Source organism: Dama dama, chromosome 33, assembly GCF_033118175.1.
Source record: "Dama dama isolate Ldn47 chromosome 33, ASM3311817v1, whole genome shotgun sequence".
NCBI classification, from domain to species: Eukaryota; Metazoa; Chordata; class Mammalia; order Artiodactyla; family Cervidae; genus Dama; species Dama dama.
In genome coordinates this window covers 45,552,018-45,578,315 of record NC_083713.1, presented here as the reverse complement: position 1 = coordinate 45,578,315, position 26,298 = coordinate 45,552,018, and the positions used below count along the sequence as shown (strand labels likewise).

The 26,298-nt window shown below is 42.8% G+C and overlaps 1 protein-coding gene across 6 annotated transcripts in view; it reads left to right on the top strand.

Moving 5' to 3' along the window:
* Positions 1-23,131, top strand: part of FMNL2 (formin like 2) — a 326,152-nt gene extending 303,021 nt beyond the window's left edge. For 3 of the 6 annotated variants that reach the window (XM_061135292.1, XM_061135288.1, XM_061135291.1), the window contains 11 exons: positions 2,860-2,984; positions 3,560-3,762; positions 5,325-5,559; positions 6,622-6,690; positions 6,818-6,898; positions 8,153-8,282; positions 11,059-11,222; positions 12,133-12,234; positions 14,642-14,740; positions 15,476-15,599; positions 21,081-23,131. In XM_061135292.1, coding sequence (XP_060991275.1) covers positions 2,860-2,984; positions 3,560-3,762; positions 5,325-5,559; positions 6,622-6,690; positions 6,818-6,898; positions 8,153-8,282; positions 11,059-11,222; positions 12,133-12,234; positions 14,642-14,740; positions 15,476-15,599; positions 21,081-21,190 — 1,442 coding nt within the window. In that variant the 3' untranslated portion in view covers positions 21,191-23,131. The other 3 variants (XM_061135290.1, XM_061135289.1, XM_061135293.1) reach the window with 3 other exon arrangements.
* Positions 23,132-26,298: the final 3,167 nt, after the last annotated feature.

Here is a 26,298-nt window from a genome sequence, read left to right as displayed (position 1 = left end):
GAGATGATATGCCAAGGGCTCCCCGGAAGCCAGAGACTTGTGACATCACTAGGCTCTTGGATCTACAGGCAACTGGATGTCTTAGTTCTTCAGTAGGCAATCAGCAAATATGTTCTTGGTGACCAAGTCAGGGGACCAGGAGGAGGTCCCTAAGTTTATCTTGTTGACTTTGCTTTGCATTTTATAGGGAAAGTATTATTAGTGTGAAGCATGTATTCAATGTGTAAGGCATGGCTCCTGAAATCTGTTGGATCAATCTGGTTCTTGCTTCTCAGTCAGATCATTGATGACAGGCCCTTGGGTGGTCTGTACCCTTTGCTGTCTCTTTGGAAGAATGTGTTTTCGAACTTCACAATGAGAATTGGGAGTTCAGCTGATTATTTTTTTCATTAAAAAAAATTGTTCAGATCTTACGGAATACCTGGTACAGATCAATACCGATGTTTGGGACCACTGTAATGAAATCATCTTTTCCTCTCTTCTAAAAAAGAATTATTAAAAATAATACATAGTAAGGGTGTCTTTAAGGCAGGACTGAATGGAAATGAATTTTTGGCTCTGCGCTGCCTTGTGAAATGTGTCCCAGAAGCGTGGAATTCTCTGCTAAGAGTATATGAACTGCTGAGCCACTGGACGCTAACCATATCTAATTTTTTTTTTTTTTTCCTGTATTTTCTTTGTTCTCTCTGCTTCCACAAAAGACGGGCCCATCAAGCTTTTCTGTAGGTTGCTCCTCCCTGAGTGTGTTGAGTGTCTGCCATGTGTCCCCGTGGGTCACACTGTGCCGTGACATCCCCCCATCTCCCATCGAGCCATTGCATTTGCTCTGTGTCCGTGGGGAGGCGCGGTGCCGGCTGGCAGTTGTGGTTCCAGGGCTACCCACGTTTTAGCTGAATCTGTAGAAGAGGTTATGGCCCTTTAAGCAGACATCCTGGACTTCAAGCACCATGTTCCTTTTTCCTTGGAAAGAGGACTGTTTTTTAGTTTTATTTTCATAGTTGGATCTCCGAGTCTCAACTCTGGAAAGGTTTTAGGTTTATTCTGAAGGAGAGAAAAAAACTCCTCCCCAGAACAAGGGCAAGCTGGGTGCTGGTCATCCCCTCCACCTGGGGCCCGGCTGTCTCCACAGAACACCATCACTCCCCCACCCCACCGCCCAACACACACACACAGCCACTTTCTAGAGCTGGAACACTGGGAGCACGGGGTACATGGTCACCTAATGGCCCCTCCTCTGCTAACCGCCTCCCCCCTTCTCCACCTCCTCAGGGTCAGGACAACCTTTCTGAACATTTTTTTTTTTTGCCTGTGCTCTGATCTCAGGCTTATTCCCAATCTTGCTGAAAGAGTTAGAAGTAGGATGGCTGCCCACGGAGTGACTTGTAGGGAGTGTCCTGCGGCCTGGGAGGGATGATGGAAACAGGTGATGCTGACCTGGCCGCCTCAGGTTATGAAGGGAAGGTGCAGCCTGCCCCCCAACCCCTACCTCTTTTCCTTGAACTTTGTTGAGGTGCCAGACTGGAGGGAGTTCTGGTCCTTCGGCCCCTGGCGGACATGGTTCTTCCCGGGCAGTGTTGACAAACGTGGTCGCCATCAGGCAGTGGGGACTAAGGTGTCACATTTGGGGGCGGACGGCCTGGTGTGGCGAAAGCTGTGTTTCTGTGTCCCTGCATGCTTCTGTGTGGATCTGTCAGATGACATTCCTGCTGTTTCTGTGGCCTTCATAACTCTGGAGGAACGAGAGGCACTGTCTGTCCCCCCTATTGCAGTCAGGCAGGCAGCCAGGTAAAAGCCCACTTGTGTGTTGCATTTCTTTGATTCTCTACTGACTGAACTTCCTTCTTCTCCCTGCCTTCCCAAATAGTGTGGTGGGCATCCTGAGACAGACTTGGAAGGTGAATATTTGTAGCTAGTTGGTTTAGGAAGACTGCTATATGGTGTGTAGTTAATTAATGGAATTTTTAGTGGATTATCTTTTTTAGCTTATTTCCCCAAAGTAAGAGGAGTTAGCACCCCCCACCTCCCATCCCCTCAGAGATGGAACCCTTCCTCTCTATTAAGAGGTTTCCAGTGTTTTTGATGAGTGCCTTCTTACCTTCTAGTTGCAGGTAGCTGACTCCTGGGGAGGCATTGCTCCTCGAAAGAGGGGGCAGAGACTGCAGCCCTTCTCACAAAAGCAATACAAACCCCCATTTCTAAGTACCCTTTTTGTCTTCTTATACATTTTCTGTTTGGGGACATGCATGGCCCTTAGTCTGTTTGGAATAACTCAGCAGCCAGTATAATCCCCGTGACTGGAATCATCCATAGGGTCGTGTTGCTGTGGCTGAAAGGCAGTCTTCTGGACCTTTCATTCCTGGTGGTTTAGGCAGATACTGTCTGCAGCCTCTGATCATCGTTGAAGTTTTTCTTTTTTTCCTAAATAAATGTTCAAGAGCCAGAAATTTAGGATGTCAAAATTACACTCATGTTCACACATGTCAAACCAAATGACACAGGGTATTTGCCCTCTCTGCTATCTAATAACATGAAGAATAATTTTTACTCCCCAACACTTTGTGCTAAGCATTGTCTTGACACTGTGACTGTCTTTCAGCCATCCAGTTGCCTGCATTAAAAAAATAAATACAAGTAAAAAGCCCAGGGCTTAGGCCTCTTTAATACACTGTTGTATCAGCCAAATGAAGACCTCAAGTTGCTCTGGCCAAAGCGTTGTATGAAGTTTTCCATATTTAAAAACACCTGGCCACCTCTTGCCAGTCTTCCTCCAGGGTTAGAGTGTCATCTTCAAGGACTGTTGTCTGATTGTTCTCAAGGGTATTGGTGGAATCTTCATTGCATTCTCTCTGACCTCTGTAGCTGTGAAAATTAAGAAGCCAATCAAGACGAAATTCAGAATGCCAGTTTTTAACTGGGTTGCCCTGAAGCCAAACCAGATCAATGGCACAGTCTTCAACGAAATTGATGACGAACGAATTCTGGAGGTATCTTTCTCATTGGTTAGAAACAAGGGACCTTCTCTGTTCAGCAAAGCCAGGATGGGTGCTGTGTTAACCTGAACATTTCAGCCATAAAAGCTAGTGTTTTAAGTGTCTTGATGTAAAAGAAGAAAAGGAGAATAAAATTGAATGCTCTTTTATAAGGTGGTTCTAAAACTGTGTTTAACAAATGACATTAAAATGGAATAGTTTTGAACATCTTCACTGTATGTGACAAAAGTGACACAATCTCTGCCCTTAATTTATAAAAGAGCATAAAAACCTTTTATTGAACTGTAAATAAAAAAGGACTCAATAATCACACCTAGTAGTTGGTTTGGTGGATAGCTTTGGTTTGTGCTGGCCATCCCTACAAGCCAGTAATTGAAAGGCAATTGAATTAACTGGTTGGAATCAGTTGTTCAAATAGTGAAATAGAGTTAAGCTGTGGCCAAAAACAAATATTATACTTTGTAGAAAAAGTAACCTTTTTGATGTTTAAGAGACTATCCAAATGGTGGCTTCCTGACTTCGTTTTTAAGTATGGTCTAATTTGCTTATTTCATTCCTCTCCAACTCAGGATTTAAATGTGGATGAGTTTGAGGAAATATTTAAGACAAAAGCCCAAGGTCCTGCCATTGATCTTTCTTCAAGCAAACAGAAAATAACACAGAAAGGATCGAACAAAGTGACATTACTAGAAGCAAACAGGGCTAAAAATCTTGCCATCACTTTAAGGAAAGCTGGAAAGACTGCTGAAGAGATATGTAAAGCTATTCATGTGTAAGTTCAGGGCATTCAGGAGGATTATGTCTTAGTAAATTTAGGATAAAATGGTGGACCAGAAATGGCCCAGGGGGGTGCCATATTAGATTGAGTAGTTGTCTTAGAAGAACAACAATTGGATCATGACATCATTTATTATCTTGGTCTGCTCTCCTATATCGGAGAAGGCAATGGCAACCCAGTCCAGTACTCTTGCCTGGAAAATCCCATGGATGGAGGAGCCTGGTGGGCTGCAGTCCATGGGGTCGCTAAGAGTCAGACACGACTGAGTGACTTCACTTTTACTTTTCACTTTCATGCATTGGAGAAGGAAATGACAACCCACTACAGTGTTCTTGCCTGGAGAATCCCAGGGACATGGGAGCCTGGTGGGCTGCGGTCTATGGGGTTGCACAGAGTTGAACATGACTGAAGTGACTTAGCAGCAGCAGCAGCTCCCTTATATATGCCTACAGCAACACTTACATAAGAGGAAAGTTGAAAGAAGTATTGCAGATGTTAAGAAAAAGGAGAAAATGTCAGTATTCTGTGGAGTATCTGAATTTTATCCAGATTTGCTGAGTACAAATTTGATGGCATTTGTGGAATGATTCAACTCAATGCCAGATGCAAATAGGATACAGATGCATATTTTAATTCATAACAATAGGAATGTGATTCCTGTTGCTCCTTAGCACTTTCCGGACATTTTAAACCAAGTTTAGTTCTTTTTTTTTAAATCTATGAACTGCAGAGATGGCATTGGTTTTATTTACTCTTCTGTGAGAAGAATTTTTCTACTCTTTCACTTGTGGTAACTTTCAAATGTGATAAGGATGTTATCAGATGTTTTAGGAGCTAATTTGTCATTGATGTTTTATAAATTTTGATCAGAGATTCTGTTCTGATTTCTGGTGCTGAAACCTAATATGGATTATGGTTTTTAGTCTGTATTTATTTTGCTTGTCATGATTAAATGTAATTCTGTTTTGCTGAACAGAGTTTGTCCAGAGAATAAAACAGAGGTAGTAGCGCATACTTCTTAAGTTCACATGGAGCATATGTCCACAAAGACCTGGTATTCTTTCAATGGATGTGAGCATTTAAGCGAAACATCCATTTATTATAGGTATTTGGATGCATTTTTCCTAAACACAAGGAAAAATATCCCAGGCTTGCTGGTCTACTTGAAATCGTTTACAGAGTTCACCAGATATTCTGTAATCATGCATATAATTTGTATCTCTTTAATTAGCAGTATTTCACATGCCTAAAAAATGTCCTTGAACCACTTAACCACCAGACGTTCAGCCTTCCTTCTGCTTTTTCCTCCTGTCACTTATTGGTGGTTTCCAGAGGCTTAGAGCTACTAGTAGCCTGAAAACTGATTGTGGCAGTTGTGGTCCAGGTTTCCAGGAAGGACCAGTGAAAGTCCTTGATGCATAGTCAGGAGCCAGCTCCAGCGTGCATGTTCACATCTCTAGACATCAGCCTCCTGCAGACATCAGCTCATCCATGAGCTGGACCAGATGGGGAGGAGGTTCTCTCTCTAACACTGACATGTCCACTTCTGTCTTCAGATTTGACTTGAAGACCTTGCCTGTAGACTTTGTAGAATGTTTGATGAGGTTCTTGCCAACTGAGAATGAGGTAAAAGTGCTTCGGCTCTATGAGCGGGAACGGAAGCCCCTGGAAAACCTGTCGGATGAAGACCGGTTCATGATGCAGTTCAGTAAAATTGAGAGGCTCATGCAGAAGATGACCATCATGGCCTTCATCGGGAACTTTGCTGAAAGCATTCAAATGCTGACTCCTGTGAGTGGCCCAGCTCTGGCAGGGGCATGGAGGGGTGCAAAGAGATAGAATTTTTTGTTGTTTTCTTTTATGGTTCTTGCAGAATTGCACTTCATGTCATGGAGTCTAAGATGCTTTCCCAGAACTTTCGAGATGACATTTTTATTTTTGCCATCTTTTTCTCACTGTGTATGTCAAGTAAATTTGAAAACAGTGAATTTCCCTATTCCATGTGGCTATTCTCCCCAGAGAATGCCATCTTCTGTGTTTGCAAATGTCCTTTGGATTTCAAATGAAACTTCAATACAGAGAACAAGGAAAATCATTTTCTCAAATTTGGTTCCCTCCTCAAAGTACCAGTCCTCTGGCTTGGTTAGCAGGACTGAAAATGTAACTTCATTTCTAAAAATGATCTCATGTCTTTAGTGAACAGGCTTATTGGCTTTCATTGGAAGCATTAAATTTGCCGTGGGAGTCTTCTTCCTTGGAAGTTTGTTACAATACACTGTGGTGATGTAGAAATAATAGCCAACCATCTCTTGTTCCTTCGTGTTAACTTGGTAAAGGCTTATGAATATCATAAATAGTTCTTTCCCAGTTCTGTTTCTAAATAAATGTTTGTTAATTGCTGGTTATAGTAGCATGTATTCTGAGAATTTCTGCACAGTGATTGTATTTCTTTGCTATTTTGTTTTGTTCTTGTTCTTGGCTAGCTCCATTGATTTAAAAATATGAATTGTATTACATGATTACAGCTGGTGGGCAAGGAATTGAATTCTATTGAAAGACGCTGTTGACTCCTAACTCTTAAGTCTCATTGCTTACAGATTTTATGATAAGCTAGTTCTCATAATGCTCCCTATTTAGAGAAGAGCTTACCTGTGATGCTATAGTTACTTAAGACCTAGCAGGACAACTTAAATTTGTTATGTTTAGGAAAAAATAGAATCTCAACGTTAAGGCTCTAAGTTCTAAATGAAGGCCTGTTTTCTTCTGTGTTAATTTTTAGTTTTCAGTTAGAGTTCCCCATTTTTACTGTGTCTTTTTTTCCCCCCTTCTTCTTTCCTTTGACTTGGAATCTAGCAACTGCACTCAATTATAGCAGCATCTGTCTCTATAAAGTCGTCCCAAAAACTCAAGAAAATCCTGGAGGCAAGTGAAGTTTTCCTTTTATGCATTATGCACGTATGGAAGAGCTGACTTGTCAGTTGCATTCCTCGGCTGGGGAATGCCTGAGATGCTGTCCTGATGGGCCTCTCTTTTCTCTTGTTCTTTCCAGATCATCTTGGCCCTTGGAAACTATATGAATAGCAGTAAACGAGGAGCAGTTTACGGATTTAAACTTCAGAGTTTAGATCTGGTGAGTCGGTTAAAAGAAATACAAGAGTTATATGAGAGATGAAACAGCTGGCAAAGATTAAACCCTGGAGCAGAGAGGTTCTGCTCTGGGAAGCGGGGTGGGATATTTTGACGAAGATTCTCTGCTAGTGGGAGGATCAGTTGGTACAAATTTTCTGAAACACCATTTGGCAGCAGGCACTTCAAACGTTAGGAATATTCATATCTTGTGACCCAGTATGTTCATTTCTAGGACTCTTGCCTCAGGAGTCAGAAGTATGGATTCTGTTATTTTATTTATCATTGAAAACAATTAGCAACAATGTAAAGATTGGACATTTGGGGAAATGATTAAATATGCTGTAGTAATAGTTCCAGTGAGCTTTCCTTCAAGTGTTAGAATATTTGTGAAGAGTTTTCAAAGGAATAGATAATTTGGTGTTTAGGAAAGAAAGGGTATAAGTTGTCTAGACAGTTTGATTTTTAACTAAGTAAAATATGGAAGAAAAAATCAAATGGAAGTAGGTCAGGTATTAACAGAGAGGGTTGAATGGAATTAGGAAATTCTTTAGAGATTCTTTTTTTATTTTTCTATGTTGTCTTAAAAAAAATTTTTTTTTTCCCCCCTTCTTGGATGGAGAAGGGTACTCTGCTTTTCAGTCACCTGACTTATGTGAATGGGACTAGGGAAAATGCTCTGTGGAGCCCTGTCCCCCAGGCTATATGGGGTACCATGATTTCACAGGAGCCTATGGGGCAGTGGGTGGAGTCCCCAGCCCGGGGCTATGCGGTTATTTGACACGGAGTGTGTATTAAGTCTCAGTTTTGGCCCCTAGGAGGCCATGGTCCGTTAAGCACATCTGCTTTGGGTTGGGAAATAAAAGTGGCCGAGTGGGATGTGAGGACTGTGGGGAAAGGACCTCTGCCTGCCAGGGTGCACGTCTGCTCACCTGCCCCTTCCAGCCTCAGCCCCACTCTGGCCTTTACTTGGGGAGCACTGAGGCTGGAGTCTTGCTGCTTGTCAGCGGCGGGGAGGTGGTGGAGAGGAGAGAAATGTGAACGGCTCTCATGCTTAGGGTCGTCTCTGAAGTTGGGTGTATCCCCTGGTCAGGAAGCCCTCTTGTCACTTCATAGTCCATGGGCTGGTTCACGGGAGAACCAAGCTGACTCTCCTGTGGGGTGGTTTCCATCTCCTCTGGGGCTCGTGTGCACAGGTGTTTATTCTGAGTGGGAGAACATCATCTTTACTCTAACCCGTGTCCCCTCTGGCTTTCAGCTCCTAGATACGAAGTCAACGGACCGAAAGCAAACGCTTTTGCACTATATATCCAATGTCGTAAAAGAAAAATATCAGCAAGTGTCCCTCTTTTATAATGAGCTTCATTATGTGGAGAAAGCTGCTGCAGGTACTCAATTTCAGCTTGTAACATTACTGTTGGGTGTAAATGCCTTGAGTCGTGGGGGAAGCATTCTCCCTGTGTAAACAGCACTCCTCAGAACCCTTCTATGAAAGTGAGGCTAAAATATCAGAGGCTCTGAGCTGAAACACATCGGCTGTGGTGCTGGCCATTCCTGGGATCAGTAATAAACATGGACATGAAGGTGACCTTAGTGTCCTCTTTATAAAGATCCAGGTCTTTTGGGCTCATGTGACTTCCCTCTTCCATCCTTTTTATTCTGTAGCTGTCATTTTCTTTTTTTCATCTTTTGGCCTCTCAGCATGTGGGATCTTAGTTCCCCAACTAGGGATCAAACCTGTGCCCCTCTGCACCGCAAGCATGGAATCTTAACCACTGGACCACCAGGGAAGTCCCTGTTGCTGTCATGTGAAATAAGAGAATGAGAATCTATGTTTCATCCCCCAACAAATTTTTTAATTAGATTTTGTGCCGTCCTGCTTGCTCAGGTGTGGCAGTTCTAAACGTTTGTGTTTAGCCTGAATTATCAGTTCTTCTTCTTGCTGCTTTGCTGTGACAGTTTGGAATTTTCTTGCATAAATCACCAGTGACCCTGAGACTGGGGTTCTGTACAAGGTAATAGCATCCTTATGTTTCAAATGAGAAAACTTGACATTTTTTATAGGTTAAATGCCTTGCCTAAGGATACATGGCTAGAAAGTGATAGAAACAGAACTCGAGGAACTCCCCTGGTGGTCTAGTGGTTTTAAGAAGCCGCCTCTGCCAATGCATAAGACATGAGTTCGATCCCTGGTCCAGGAAGATCCCACAAGCCATGGCACAATGAAGCCCATGTGCCACAACTACTGAGCCTGTGCTCTGCAACAAGAGAAGTCAGCGCGGCTATAAATACATGATAATAATTTAAAAACAAAAGGAACTTGAACTCGGGTTGTCTTCTCATATGCATTTCTCTTCTGGTGGAGTGATTTTCCTCCTTTTCGAGTTTCCCTTTGTCTGAATTCAGGGGTTTTAGCATAACAATTCTAATTAAGAAAAAACAAGTTTAAAAATTTCCTATAGCTCATTTTGGCCCTAATGAGATTCCCCTAAAGAGTCATTTCAAAAAACCCAGTGGGGGAGATTGGGGAGATTGAGGTGCTCTCTGACAGACTTGTTTTCTGTGTTCTCACTCTGGATTCCTTTATTATTATTATTATTATTTTTACTGTGGTAGAGGTCATATAATATAAAAAAACCATTTAACGATATTCACCCGTGCAGTCCAGGGACACTGTTCAGTATGAATGTGTAAGTACATTCACTTTGTTGTGCAGCTCTCACCATGATCCATCTCCTGAATTTTCCACTTTCCTGAACTGATTCGCTGTCTTCATTAAACACTAACTGCCCATCCTTTGCCCTTCCCCACCCCACCCCCAACCCCTGGCCTCTACTAATGTATTTTTTGACTCTATGAATTTGACTATTCTAGATATCTCATATGGAGAAGGCAATGGCACCCCACTCCAGTACTCTTGCCTGGAAAATCCCAAGGACAGAGGAGCCTGGTAGGCTGCAGTCCATGGGGTTGCTAAAAGTTGGACACGACTGAGAGACTTCACTTTCACTTTTGACTTTCATGCATTGGAGAAGGAAATGGCAACCCACTCCAGTGTTCTTGCCTGGAGAATCCCAGGGACGGCGGAGCCTGGTGGGCTGCTGTCTATGGGGTCGCACAGTCAGACACGACCAAAGTGACTTAGCAGCAGCAGCAGATATCTCATATATATAATGGAATCAAACAGTACTTGTCTGCACCTAATGTATATTGGAATGCATTTTTAAGGTTGATATGTGACATAGATTCTTTATCCCGCCCCTCGTTTATTCATTCACTCCTTCCTTTAGCCAGTCAACCTTTCTGAGTTCCTGCTTTGTACTTGGCACTGGCCTAAGCACTGAGGAGTCAGAGATGAATAACACAGTGTGGGTCTAGCTAGGGAAAAACATGCTACATTGTTCTATAATTCCTCGCTGTGCAGAGCTGAGTCAGGGAGTGGGGAGCCGGAGGTGGGGCTCAGACCTCCTGCAGGAGGCTGCAGGGGTGAACCCACTCTGGGATCATGGCTACACTGCAGATGGAAAGATTCCTGCTCATAATCCCTTCTGAAGCACTGCTCATAATCCCCTCTGAAGCACAGAAGGGTTGTTGAGCAAAAAGAAGCTGTTCCAGGTTGCTTTGGGTCCTGGTGGTCAGGACAACTGAAATTCAGTAGGTGAAATGCTGCCCCCTGCTGGAGAGTCATAAAAATGCAGAAGCATTCAACGTGTTAGAGGATAAGCTCTTGGGCCTGTCAGTTCAGGAACCTCTGCGCCTATAGGCTAAGCAATAGGTTATCATGTCCAGTAAGAGGAGTGGAATAGTTGGAAACAAACACAGGACTTGGGGTCCATGTTTGTTAGCCAGACTCCACGTCTGCCACCTCCTAGCTTGTGACCTAAGGAAGCCCACGTAACTTCTTCGTGCTACTTCCCCTCGTCAGCAACATGGGCTAATGGTGCAAATGAATTAGTGCATATAAGGGATTTACTGCAGTGCTTGACGGTGAGCGCTTAGTAAATTACTCCTATTGAAGCATCTCTTCACTGAAGACCAGAAACCAGATCCCAGGCTCTTGCATAACGCTGATAGCCCACTGAGAAGTTGACTTCCCAGTGAGAACTCACCGTGGCTTTGACCTTTCCCGTTGAAGTCACGGGGACCTTGCTTTCTCTACTTCAGTGTCCCTTGAGAATGTTTTACTGGACGTCAAGGAGCTGCAGAGGGGCATGGACTTGACCAAGAGGGAGTACACCATGCATGACCACAACACGCTGCTGAAGGAGTTCATCTTCAACAACGAGGGAAAGCTGAAGAAGCTGCAGGATGATGCCAAGATCGCCCAGGTCAGTGTCTGTGCCCCCCACCTCCATGAAGAAGGAGGGATCGGATTCTGTAAAGCCACCTGGGGCCCTGTCCCGACTGGGGGGTAAATTCCCCTCTGTCTGCTGAGAGTAGATATCCTATGTAACTGTGCTCAGCGGGGAGAGGATCTTTTTGCATTTGTACCTGGAGCTGGCCTTGTCCTGCTCATTGTCCTCTTCTAATTTGAGGTCTTCACTCTTTTTTCTTGAGGCCCACCCCCCTTCCCTTCCATTCCTAGGCTCTCTTTACCATGAGGTTCAGTTAACCTCAACCAACGCATGCCAGGCCTGTGCTTGGCAGAGCAGTGATCGCTGTGTTGGGTTTCTGTGGGACTTGACCTTGAAATCTTTTACCACACTGGGGGTCAAGTTACACACTTGAGACGCAGCCAGAATGGACTGTACACCATCACAGAAAGGGAAGGCTGTGTCAAGGGAACCCGGGAAGCAGACGTGTTGAGCTGGCTCCCGGGTGAGGCCGGCTGCCTTGTGTCCCCGGAGGATTCGGGCAAAGACGTGAGCGTCCCAGCTGTGGGACCCCTGGAAGGAGCGTGGAAGCAGTGAGCTGGAGTCTGACCAATTTCTAAGGTCCCTTCTGACTTGGTCGACTTTAAGGAGTCCTCCCATGGCCTGAGGACACTCTTGTAAGGAGAAGCTCCTTATCTGTGTGTGTGTGTGTACAAGTGACAGGAGGTCCCAGGGATGGGTTGCTGTGCAGACTCTTGCCTCTTTGGGTTGCCTTTGACCAGGTGTTGGCAGAAAACACAGGCTGTGCAGAATCCTGGGAGGTGAGGGAGGGCAGAGGCCAGAAAGTTGCAGGGGCCCCTGCAGCTCTTTCCCAAGTTCAAATGCTGGAAAAAATGACATTTAAGAGAAATACACTTTTTTACAGGATGCCTTTGATGACGTGGTAAAGTACTTTGGAGAAAACCCCAAGACGACACCCCCATCTGTCTTCTTCCCCGTCTTTGTCCGGTTTGTGAAAGCCTATAAGGTAAACAGGTGTCTGTCAAGCCTCCCCTGGCGTTATTTCTTGAGCGGGTGCCCTCCTGGAGCTGCAATGCAATCTCAAGAGCTCTGGAGGGGCCTCTCCCGGGCTTTCAGGTGGCAGATCTGGTTGGGGAGGACGAGATGCAGTTTCTGGCCCTGCTGCTTAGGCCCTCAGACTGTCATGCTCTCTGTTTCTACCTGCCCAGCCAGGGGCTCAGCCCCCACACAAAAGCCTTTGGCTATCCCGTGGGGCGAGGGAGACCTGGGACCATCCAAAGTCACCTTTGGAAGCTGCTGCGTCAACTTTCACCCTTGCAGGCAGGTCAAAGGACTAAGAAACCCAGGCCTTCTGTGGAGTTGTGGAGCAGGTCAGGGGTAGGAGAAGTGAGCCTCAGCATCATAGCCGAGGTCAGGGACAGCCTGCTTGTACTGGGCCTGCCCATGGCCGCGGGTCTCTGGACCAGCACTTCCCTAAGTGTGGGCTGAAATGTGGCTCTTGGAAGGATAGTTGCTCCCTGTTTCCTTATCTGGACCCATAATGGCCCTTCCTTTAAATGGGAGGCCCTCTGTGACATACCCTGGGACCCACACCCTGAGACCATGGTTTTGAAAAAGCACATGACTCAGATCTGTGTCCGAAAAACGTGTCCAATGAGAAAGGAAGCCAAGGAGAGCATTATGAGATTTCAGTGCTCAGCTTTCCAGATGGAGCAATGGTAAAGAATCCACCTGCCAGTGCAGGAGGTACAGGAGATGCAGGTTAGATCCCTGGGCAGAGAAGATCCCCTGGAGGAGGAAGTGGCAACCCACTCCAGTATTCTTGCCTGGAGAATCTCATGGATAGAGGAGCCTGGTGGGCTACAGTCCATAGAGTCACAATGGGTCAGAAATGACTGAGCACGCAAGTGCTCAAGAAGACAGTGCAGTCTCTGCTCTCCAGGCTTTGCCTGCATGTTCACCTGGGTCACGTTGGTGGAGGAAGGAGGAACGTGATGGTGGAGCAGGGAGGGATGGGACAGGGGTGTGGACATTTCTGAAAAATGGGATTGGAAACAGTGAGTCCCTTCACCTTCCTGATGGCTTTGGAGAACCATCCCTGGGCCTTTTCACTGAAACCCACGAGGTTCCCGCTAGTCAGCCCTCGTCTCTCAGCATGGCTTGGTGTAGTGGGGATACGACCAGCAGAAGGCAGGCATCCCCTTGCTTACGTGAGTGTGAGCACAGGCACAGCACCAGGTCCACGTGCGTGATCCCAGGGGCTGCGAGCAGTGGGAGGTGCTGGGCAGGGGCCTGCCAACCGAGGTGCTTTGCAGCTCCCTGGCTCGGGTGCAGAGATGGCTTGAGCCAGCTCTGGTTATGAGCTGGGACCATGTTTCGTCACATAAAAAATTGTAAGTCTAAGGTCTCAAGAGAAAATATGTGCTGTTTACAAATGTATAACACAAGCTGGGAAGAGGCCCTGGTTGGTCTCCAAGTCTGGAGGCAAAGAAGAGGTGCCACTCTTGGTGGTCTCTGGTGTGTCACAGGTCAGAGCTTCTCAGCACGTTCCTTCCATGTTACCATTTCTCCCCGGGGTCCTGTTCACTGGCTCTGTGAGGCACTCATCAGGCAGGGATGCGACCAGGTGTTCTACTTGCCCTAACACACTACATAGATAATAACTGCCTGGCCTGACCCTGACCGAGGGACTTGGTGGGCAGATGTTAGCATTTTAGGATGTTTTCTCTTCCTAAGTGTGAACCGAAGTGAAACTTGAGACAGAAGTGACAAAGATGAAAGTGTATAAAGTTTATTACTGAGAAAAGCTGGTTTGGAGGATAGGGTGTGCCTCTGTGAGCTTACACTTCAGCCCTGAATTAGATGATTTATCACTGCACAGCTAGACTATTAGAAGAAGCTGAGGGAGGCTGGATTCCAAAGAGAGGATGCTCAGAGGGCTGAACTGAGATCAACCTGTTAGATTTCTTGTCCCTAATCTGTCAACCTTGCTGCTGCCTCCCTTGGAAAAGAGTGAGGAGGGGGTCCAAGAGTGTCCCTCAGTGAGGCCCCTGGGGAAACATGAGGTCAAGGGTGGAGGTTTTCCCCTAAGAATGGGCAGAAGGAGAGGAATCTGAGACCTTCCTTTCAGAGAAACTGTAGGGAGGGGAAGTCCCCACACATCTGTGAGAGAGACTGGGAAGCGGCCTGAGTAGGAAAGGAATTTTCTGAAAAAGGTGAGTCTCAACTATGAGTTTTGAAGAGGTTTGATATAGACTGACAGAAAAACCTCAGAGTCATATGTAAGAATAAAGTGTAGAGCTTGTAAACCTTCCCTTCACTCTAATTCCTGGCCTCTCAGAAGGGCTTTTTAAAAATCTTGACTGCTGGCGTTTCCAGCAACATAATCTTCTGCTTCTTTTGATTTCACCCAGCAAGCAGAAGAGGAAAATGAGCTGAGGAAAAAGCAGGAACAAGCACTCATGGAGAAACTCCTGGAGCAGGAAGCTCTGCTGGAGCAGCAGGACCCAAAGGTGAGATGTGCCAGGCTTCAGCCATGGTCCTCGCGTGAGTGGAGTCCTGAAGCCTCCACGGAGGCATGCGGGCAAGAGGGGCAGAGAGCCAGGCTGGGACAGGATGCTTCAGTTCCTTCCTGGGCTTGGAAACTTGGCAGATGGATGCTTGTTCACTCATTACTTGTTCAGCCATCCTTGGAATGAGGCTGAGAGCATGTTTGTATAGCATTTCCAAGTTTATAGAGATAGGGAACTTAAATCTTGGTTGGATGTACAGAGAGACCATCCCAGGTAACCTGCTGGCTGAACAGCGAAGGGGAAGTCTTCACAGGGTCACCATTGGTGCTGGCCTTGATAGGGGGAGGGCTTTGTAAGGAGGAATGGGAGAGAGCATTCTATGGAGGGAACCAGCACAGGTGAAGACCATGATGAAGGCTGGCAGGTCATAGAGTTTTTCATCACGATCCTCTTCACTGAAGTGTAACAAGTCAGTGGCTATTACTAGCTGCCTTTTGTTGACATGGGATCCTGCCTTCCTATGGCTGCCAGTTTTGTGTGTTCTTTGTGAAAAAGTTTTTGTTCCCAGAGACTTCCTAAGTTTTCTTCTGCTGAGCAGTGTGTTGGGATGGTGCTGTCTGTGTTTCAGACTGAGGCTGCTTGTTAGTCACAAAATGCTCAGACCCGTCTTGGATTTTCTCGGACCTCCAGTGGGTGTTGGCCCCATTAATCTCTGCCATTCTTTTTTCTTCTTAGTCTCCTTCCCACAAATCAAAGAGGCAGCAGCAAGAATTAATTGCCGAATTAAGAAGGCGGCAAGTTAAAGATAATAGACATGTATACGAAGGAAAAGATGGTGCCATTGAAGATATTATCACAGGTAAAAGTTCCTTCCTCATTGTGGCCCATGGAGATCCCACTGGCTTCACTGTTTCTGGACCATTTACAGATTTTGATACTGCTTTTGTCCAGGGTTTACAAGTTTTTCAGTTGATTTTATCCAGATGCAGAATTACAGAGAAACTCCATGCTAGTGTTTGAAGTATGTTTATAGTAAGCTGTATACTGCCTGTCAAAGAACTCCAACAGTCTCTCTGGGGAAAAAAAAAATCTATTTCTCAATATCATATTATCGGTATCTCAATATCATTGGAACCCTGAATATCATTCACTGGGGCTCCTCCTTCTAATGATGTTCTGTTGTCTTAGATTTGTCACCATGCTCCATTTTCTCACTCATGGCCACTTCTACCCATCTGCCTACTTATGGACAGGCCCCATACTGTACTAACCACAGTCGATGAATGTTTTTCAACATGCTCTTTAAAAGCCTTTTCACTCATTCCAAGTAAGTGAAGATGCTAGGAAATCAGTGCTTTCATGAGGATGGACCAACAGGTCAAAAGCCCAGGGGGTTGAGGAATGGTCATCTCTCTGCTAGAAATCGTGCCTAACCCAGCTTGGTTCTTGTCTGATTAAGTTGTAGCCTAATGCTTTCTGCTCAAACCAACTCATCAGAGTTTCTGCATTCCCTATTAAAGATGGGGGCAGTAATTTGGGGCAGTGGCTACAAGTGACTGCCTTTTCATGTTTGTTGCCTAAAGTTTCTCAACTTCCAAGGTACTTAACACTTTTTGGTAGGAAATGTCACACGAAAGTATAGAGGAAATTATGTAAAAGTATGGACAATAGTACCCATCACCAGTCAGCAGTTTCCAGCTCATGGCCAATTTTGTTACAAATCCGCTTCTACCTGTTCCCTTGGGGTTATTTTGAAGCAAATCCAAGACATGCAATTTCATTTGGAAGTATTTCCATATAATCTTTGGAAGATAAGGTCTGTTTAGTAAAACAAACAAGCATACCCACAGGGCCATTATCATATACCTCTGAAATGCAGAGTTCCTTAAAAAAAAAAAGCCAATCATTATTCATATTTCCTTAATTGTCCTAATTTAAAAATATATATATATAACTCTCCAGACTTTTGATTTCTCATTTCTTGTTAATTGCTTAGTCAGCATTGAAAATAGGGATTACAAAATGGCCAAGTCAGGATTTTTTATCAGCTCAGGCCCAAAGAAATAAACTAGGAGAATGAATCACTAAAAAAGGAAGTCAGTAAGTAATGACTTGTCCAGAGTAAGCCAGTGTGAGAACTGGGGTAGGTAAGTGGCTGATGAAAGTGCCAGTGTCTGCAGGGCACACGCGTGTTCTGGACCTTTCTGCCTGCCAGTGTCTGTGTTCACCCTGCAGTGGCTGGCAGGTGGCTCCCAGGTAAAGCTTCCTATTTTAGCATCTCTCCTTGCCTCCTCTGCATGGAGCAAGAAGCTCTGCTCTGAGCAAGACCAGAACAGATCTCCTTGGGTAAGCACTATTGTAGCCTCAAGGCCACAATGAGGTTGACTTGTAGGTAGACGAGCATCCAGCCGTGGCACATTAAGAACTCAGAGCTCCGTTTTCATCAGCCTGTTCTCCAGCTTAGCGACACTGGCTCATGAAATGCACAGTTTCTATTTGCCTGACCTGATCTACCATAGGAGGTAAATAAATATGTATATGGAGCAGTTTTGTTCTGTTTTTTTTTTTTTTTTTTTTCCTGCTTGGGCTATTTTCCATGATCTACTCAACCCTGCCCCAGATTGAGTAAAGATTGAGTAACTCTTGTAGGCTTTTGGAACTCACCTGGGTATATATTATATGTTGCCTTCCCTGTTTCCTGCTCCCCTCCCTCACCCCTCCCCCAGGTATGGTTAACAAAGCACTAACCATGTACTAATGCAGTAGATTGTGGCTTCTTACTCTCTTCTGTTTGTCTTGACTGTTATTTCAATGCAGTGCTGAAGACTGTGCCCTTTACCGCTCGCACCGCCAAGCGTGGCTCTCGATTTTTCTGCGAACCTGTTCTCACTGAGGAATACCATTACTAAACTATTACTCTTTCTCACCTGATGCTCTTAAAAGGTTGCTATGGATTTTTTGACCTCTAACGACCCTCTGTGTGTGCGTCAGGTCTCCCCAACAGTCTGGCATGGTACTGCCATCTCCGCTGTGTTGCATTTTATGTTGTCTTCATGCTGCATGGTTTCTCATTTCAATCACAATTGCTGACTCACTAGCATCACTCATACATCCTGAACCCACATGGCTGGGATGGTGTGTGCCAGCTGAATTAATACATATAGAAATTTTCAGAAAATAGTAAATGGAACACTTCTTTGAGAGTCAGGGTGGGGACAAACTAGGTTGCTTTTAAGATCTTGAGGCTAATATCTTTCAACACAAAATGACAGTCACCAATAACAGTAATTACTGTTCCTACCATTTATTGAGCACTCCCTGTGTTGGAATAGATTTATATAGATATTAAACCGACCTTTTTGTGCTCAGCTTGCTTTGATAGTAAAATGAGCAGCTATACAAGCTCTCAGGAATACAAAGTACTCTACAGATGCAAAATGATTTACAGAAGGAGCTGTGAAGTACACACAGCTGTAAGTTGGATCTTAACTGCCTTATGTAGTTTGTAGCCATCATCCACAGTGTGATGGAGCTCACGGTACAAGCTAAACTCAGGGAGCTCTTTAGATCTAGAGGCTTGTATAAGCTGATATAGGCAATCCATAGCTTTATATTCACTTCTTTTCCTTCTGAGTGTCATGACCAAGTTTCAGCTGTCAGCAGTTCCCTGTTGGAGCAAGGCTGTGAACTAAGCAATGAATATAAAGGCTTGGGGGCCCCCACTGTCTTCTCATTCATGCTTATTCACTGGTGGCTCTGTTCCATGTCAAACCCAGGGCATTACTACTGTGATGAGCTCATATCTGGATCTGCTTCTTTGGTCAAGATGGTGGGTAAATATTAATAGCAAATACCTTTTATTGGCAAATGCTACTGTTCTTGAAAATAAAAACATGATCACACTTTCCCGAGAAATAGCTGCCTGGGCTTAGTTTCTGATGGCTGAATAGGGAACAAACTTCTCTGTTGATTAGAAAAGTGACAAAGGAAACACATACTTTGAGTATATGAAATCGCCACTGTTTGGCTGCCATGCTGAGATTGACATGGAACTGGCTACATGTTTAGTTTGTGGCGTTCTCTTCTCTGAATTGCACTTGTTACGTATGCTCTCTGTGTCTGAAGATGATGAAGGATGTGGTATGTTGTTGCCTGTTCTGCAGTGTGCTTACCCACCAGTACGTATTAACAAGGCTAGAGACTGTCACCTCCTTGACTAAGGTTTATTGTCAGCTTTGCTGCCGGACTGTTTTTCTGGAGCCAAACTTCAAAGCAGCTTGGATGTGGGTGGTCGGAGAGCTGGGTGGGAAGACATGCTTGGCCTGCCTTTATTTCCTCTAACACCTCTTGTAGTGTGGCTTCCTTTCTTCTTCTCTTGGCTAACATGCCCGGGAATGTTATTCACAAAGTTGAATTGCTTTCCATTTTCATCCCATTTTTACTTAACCATCATTTTGTGTTTTTGTTTTTGTTTTCTGTTTAGCTTTAAAGAAGAATAATATCACTAAATTTCCAAATGTTCACTCGAGGGTAAGGATTTCTTCTAGCACACCGGTGGTGGAGGATACACAGAGCTGGCAAGCATCACTTTTTACTTAGCTTCCTCCTCTCTCTGTATGCAGATCAATTTCAATCTCTGGCTGAGGGTAATACTGGTGAGAGTCTGACCAGGGAGAAGCCTTTGTACCTCACATTTCAATGATGTGAGGCTAAGCCTCTCTGTTGGACTTTTTGGTCTGCTTCCATGTTCTCAAGTGTGATGGCTTGGGTAAGGGTATTTGATGGTTATACTTACTTTGGGTGTGAGGCTGTCCTTCCCTTAACCCCTTCTTGGCCTTTAAGTTACTAGGTGAACCCCGTTTTAATCCAAAGAAATTGAGAGCAAGTCCTGGCCAGGGAACATGATCTATAGTCTTTGAGGGAGGATTAGGGTTTTTTAGAACTTAATTGCTCTGAGGACTCGGGAACCAGGAAACGGCTGGTCACTGCATATCCTGAGTCAGAAGTGGAATTGTGACGTCCATTACGACTCTGGGTGAGGAAGCAAAGGCCCAAGAACATTATCAGGCATGCAGAACCATTCTTGGCCTGAATTTAGGAGTAGGGCAAGGTCACCAATTCCAGTAAGTCAGGAGCTCATGGGGTGGGGACAGTGCTGACCTGAGCTGAGCACTCACTTAGCTCTGGCTTATTTTGCCATGTGAGAATTAAATGGGCCCAAAACCAGTTTTCCAAGAGAAGTCAAGAAACCTTGGTTTTTAGGTTAATTCCCAGTTTAAATTTCTAGGAAACTGTATTTAAAAATTTAAAGCGTGGGCCAAACATCCTGTGGACCAGCTATGGCCCATCAATTTTCAATCTGAGCAGTGAAGGGATAAAAAAGATGACATCTGTTTTAATTCTGTTGTTTCCCTTTCTAAACATAGGGTTTTTTCCTAAACAGAAATCAACAAACTAAGTTGATGAAAGGGAAATACATACTAATTAAACGGAACAAGGGGAAAAGGTATGAAGCCTGCTTTTTCCTTTCAATGTTCTGACTCCATTAAATGGAGGCTACCTGCCTTATTCAAGAAAGCATGCCTTCATACTAAGAGTGCTTACTAAAATCCCCCTTGTGCATCTCATTCATCCCTTCAACCTGCTTGAACTGATGTGCAGTGGCTGATTCATTCAAGCGTTTTGTTATTGTTAGGCATCCTGCCATTGGAGAATCCAAGAGGGCCCATATGACCTTTCCCCTCTGATGAAAAACATTTTGGGTGGCAGGAAAGAATGTTCAGGAATGGAGTGTTATTTTGATTTAGTGATTGCTTTTGTTCAGTGGTTGACTATGATATTTCTGATTCACAAAATAAACTGACCTCAGCTCATTTTAATGGAATAATAATGGAAGCAGTGTCTGCAGACCAAGTGTAAGCTCCTTCCTTAATTAAAATCTGATAGGAGAAGGCAGTTTGTCTTGTCTTGCAGTTTAAAATTCATTGCAATTGTTGGTATTCATGTTTTCAGAAAGAAAAATGACTACTAAGTAATAGCTACTTCCCAATGGAAGAAACATTTCAAACTGACATCGGCTAGACACTGGCCAGTGACAGAAGCACTCTACTTGTATTAATAAAAGAGCCAGAATCACACCAGTATTACATGCTGTTTTTGCTTGATTGTAAATATCGAGGGCAAAGTACATATGTTTTTGGCTCAAATCCTGAGTTTGAAGGGCCCATTAGCTGACTCTTCTACACAAGCTGCTTTGATTGGCTGCCAGCTGGCCTTTGTCTTGCTTAGACACATGATCTTATAGATTGCAATTCTCTCATTGGTGCTCTCCTCTTTACAGATCTTAGAAACCAACCATACAGACGAGCCGATGCGGTGAGGAGAAGTGTTAGGCGGCGCTTTGATGACCAGAACTTGCGTTCTGCTAATGGTGCCGAAATGAACATGTGAACCAGAGACCTGCTTGTGTGAATAGAGGGTGTACGTGAATGAAGATGTCCCTGTGAACTTTCTGTGCTACCATTTAACTGCAGCCTTGAACATAGATACAATATTCTAAGGGCTCAGATTTAGCAAACACATAGAATTTTTAAATGATGGGCTCTGCTTTCAACCTTTGTTAACAAGTGCCTAAAAGTGGAAGTACCTGCTCAGATTAATCAAAGCAATAGGATTTGATTTGATTAGTATCTTTTTACACCAGTATGTTATTTTTTAACCAAAATATAAATTTCATATTACATTCATTACCTGCCATCGTGATTCTCATGATGGCCCATCCTGGTTTCTTGATAAGTTGTAAATAACATGGAATGCATCTGCTGTGGGCTTCCTTTGCTGTCTTTTAAGAAGTTAAGTTTGTTTTAGCCATACCTGTCAACTTTGTATTTTTAAGGGCTTGCAGCATGGAAGAAGGAAAAAGTCATGTGATACTCCTTTTGTTTATACCCAAGCCCCAGCCAAGTACAAATAGGACCTAATTGCAGTGGTACAGAAGTCAGTCAACTTGTTTCACATTCTGCTTCTGTGCTGGGGCATGATGCCTCATGTGATATTCATTGGTATGAATGAGACCATACAATGGCATACAGATGTTGTACAAGACTTATTTGCAGTACTGTGTTCTTCAGCTAGAGGCAGCTTTTTAAAAATACAAATGTTTATTAATTACCACTAAAATTAACATCTCAGTAATCAGTATTAGGATTTCTGAGGACCATTATGGGTCAATCCTGAGAATAGAAATCAGTGCCTTGCTAGCCAGGGAGAAGAAGTTCACTAGCTCTATGAACAAGCATTCAAGATTACTTCTAGCAGAGTAGTGTTAGTAACCTGGCTTTATCACTCTGACAATCGCAGGGTTCCCTCCTCCTCCTTTTTGTAGATTGGATTAGATATATTTGGCCTCATACATCAGAGCTAAGAAATTCTTGTACTTTCCAGACTACCTTGTGGGGAATTGCAATTAAATTGCTGAATTACATTGGTATTAAGCGTAAATGATATGTAATGGGACTAAATGGCCAACAAAGCAACTGTTGTTGTTCCTTCATCTCTGGCAGGGCACTTGATCCAAAGTCAAAAACTGGACTGAAGCTAATTTGTAATTTTCATCACACACATTTTGCTTCTGGCTTACCTTATTGGTACATCAATATATTAATTGTAAAGTTTATTGTATAGTATTTAACCACTGAATTTCTTATTTTATGTTGTGCTCTTGTGAACTCCTTGGTGAAGGTCCCATTTCCCTTGGATAATGTGTAGTTATATATCTTTTTAAATGTACAGATATTTTGCTATAAAATCGGTGCAGTTTTTTATGGTTTTTACACTTCTCTTTAATTCCCACCTAAGCCTCTGGGTAATATTGTAAATATTGTTTTAAAATGCATCAGCCTATGCTATACAATCTGAATGTTATTTTAACTTATAGGTTTTTTTTTTTAAATATATATATTTAACTTCAAGGACAGTTTAGGGATCAGTTACCACATTTCACTTTAGCATATCTATTTACAAAAAGATTACTTTAAACTGCCACCTGCTAGCACATTTTCATAATGTGTACTTTAAAAAAGAACATGCCAAGATTGTGTCTGACTCATTCAACATTTCATTTTGATGAAGAGGGATTTGACCATGAGATTTAACACAAATAGTTGGTCCTTTACCACAACGCAGCTGTTTTCCAAAGCTCAATACTGATGAACATAGGTTAAAATGGGCTATTTATTAATATACAAATAGACAATAATATTGGCATGTCCTTTTGTTTGTCTCTTAATGGGCCTGCTTCTTAGCAATATTAGAAATGTTTTATAAAAGCAGTTCATGTTACTTTTCTGGTCTTTTCATGGCATATGAGCAAATAAACTATTTACACTACTATCCTGTACTGTGTTGTCATCTTTCAGTGTATACTTGAGGGGGGTTTATGTGCCAGTTTCGTGTATACTCTTTTATCTTCTAGAAACAGATATGTTTAGCTGCTTGAATTCATAACCTAAATAGACTTGGTAAAATGTAAGGAAAACTCCTTCCTCTACAAAACTCCCGGTCACTTGCTGTATGGAACATAGGAACCAAACAGATTTTACTATTGAGTATTTTAGCATTGAGATTTAGTATCTCCAGAATCCTAGTTATGAATTTATTCCTTCCAGAGAAAAAGCACTCTTTTTTGGTAAGATACTGCCTCTCTCAACATTTGTTGTAATGAGGATGTTGCATATACTCAGTCTGCTCATGGATTGCAGATAGACACCAAGCACCTGAAACATTTGTGCATGCATGTGTGTGTGTGTACATGCACACACACAGATTGTTTGTAACTCCAAGTCATCAGAGTATATTCTTAGTATATTCATTTAGTATGTTTTAAGGGAAGCAAAGAAATTTATAATTTAAGAAACTGTCCAAGTGGCTGAAAAAACAGCTTAAAGGGGCATAAATTAGTCTTTATTGTGATAATCTGGAACCAAACTTGCAATATTCCCAAGGTAGACTTGTAGCTGAAACTTTTAAAACAGAACAAAGTTAAAATTTTGCAATTAGTAAGAGTCTCCTGTTTGTTTTGTACCAGGAGAAGTGCCTCATGGTAAAGGAAATAAAGTCATTAACATTCTGTCAGAATATTTTCAGGAATAAACTACAGAAATAAGTTAAAATGAGATGGATGTGGTTAGGTTTTGGAAATTTATCAGCAGCACCCATTTTTAAAGATTTTTCTAATGACTTAGAGGTTAAGTCTATTTGTTTTTCACTCCCAATCTTTATGACTAAAACTCTGTATCTTAATCCAGTAAAAGTCACTGCCAATGACACTGCAGTGGATGTCCAGCAACCCTGCTCACCCAATACTGCTCAGTGGTTAATAGAACTTGACATCCACCACTGACTCTGCTGGTTCAACATACTGGATTTTGTAGAATCACCTAATTTTACACTGTGAAATACACTTTCACAATACTAGATTTATAATTCTCATCTATTAATTTTAAATTTGATAAAATGAAATTTGTAGCCCTAATACACTTTTTATCAGAAATGTGTGCACAAATATACTATCAGCCAACTTTGTGCCAAAGGATTAATCTTCCACTTTTTCTAAACTAATACTCCAACTGTTTCTAAGAAAAAAATCTCAAGCAAGAAACAAATGCATGGACAAATGTTGATAGACTTTTTTTGATCTAACTTTTTATAGAGAAAACCAAGTATTAACATTGAGAAAACAGAATGTGGGCATCTATCACCACACAGCACAGACCTGCTGCATACGACAGTGCTTAATGGAAAAAGTTGACACAAATCCAATTTAGTAAAAGATGTCATTTTTCTAATAAATTATATTTATTTACAAAAGGTCTACTTTTATATAATTGAGGTTCTTTACATCAGAACAATATATGAACAGAAGAGAAAATCTGGTAAGTACAAACACAAAGTAGAAACCTTGTTCCTTGTTATTACTCACCTTTCAGAACAAGTCTTCAGTTTAGTTGTAGAGGTAGGCAAGAGAGCAACACCTACCAAAAGTTTGCAGGCAGGACCAAAAAAAAAAAAGATTATAATTACCACATTTAGATACCCCCCAAGACAGCATAAAAGAAGGGCATCAAGAAATGGCTTAGTTTGAATGTGATGTGAGAATAGACAGCCACTTTGTTTTAGTCTGAATGAAAACTGGAGGTGAGCTAGTTCTCCTCAAATGCAAACATCAACCTTAAAACTAGGACAAATTACCATCAAATTAACAGTCAAGTATCAATCACTAACAATGATGAGATGGCCTTGAACTAGATCATACTGACTCACAAGAACAGTTTTTATGTAGTGATTTTTTAAAAAGCATAAAAAATTCACTGCAATTAAGAAACGTAAGCCAGATAGAGAAAGCCAGTATGGTCTGGAGAGCTAGGGAGAGTATGTGGTAACTGGAGCAAAATCCTCCCCTTCCCAACTCACCTTTAAGTCAGTTCCAGTAGCACTCTAAGTGCATACATGCCCTGTCACCATTATTCACCTGTTTGTCAAAAACAGCCTGAAACGATTAGTTCTCAGAACTTAAAACAGGAATTTTGTTTTCGTTAATTAGGGTCTTTAGATCAACTCTGATCTAGCTAAATGTTAGCTCCTCAGAAGTTACTACTTTTAAGCCACTTCTCTTGTAACAGAAATACGCGTATGATATGAAAGAAGGTATGTTTCAAATCATCACAAGGGATTGCCTTTTCTACTCAAAAACCACATGAAAAGATGTATGTTCTCATATATAATACGCGTTTGGACATTTTTGAAGGAACAGTTAAGACTGAGGCACAGTCACTAGAACTTATCTTCAGTGTACTTCAATTAGTTTGGGGTTCAGTATGGTTTATTGCAATGATGCTTTTTCAAGCTCTTTAATACAGATGATGAGTACCATGGATGCTGGATGAGTACATCTGTCAACTGATATTTTATTTTACATTCGCTCAGTATATGCCTACTGTGTGCCAGGCACTGTTCTAATTCACAAGACAGTGAGTGAAACACAAATCCTTGCCCCCAAGGAATCTGACCACCACCTACATCAAAACGGTTGAAAGACTTAAGAGCAAGGTAAGAATAAGGAAGGTAAGAATTAATAGACTGCTATAGGAAAAGACTCTGATGCTGGGAGGGACTGGGGGCAAGAGGAAAAGGGGACGACAGAGGATGAGATGGCTGGATGGCATCACCGACTCGATGGGCATGGGTTTGAGTAAAATCCGGGAGTTGGTGATGGACAGGGAGGCCTGGTGTGCTGTGATTCATGGGGTTGCAAAGAGTCGGACACGACTGAGCGACTGAACTGAACTGATAACACCATTACTAGAACCATAGAATGAAACTATGAACTTAGAATGCATTTCCATGAAAATTACTTGGGATGTTACTTTGCTTTTCCTTTATGTAAAATGAGTCCTAGAAAATGTAAAAGAAAATTTGACCTGCTATTGGGAGAGAGACTTCTCCAAAGGAAAAGAAAAAGTCTCATTTAAGATATAAGGAATTAATGTGCTTTGCCTCAA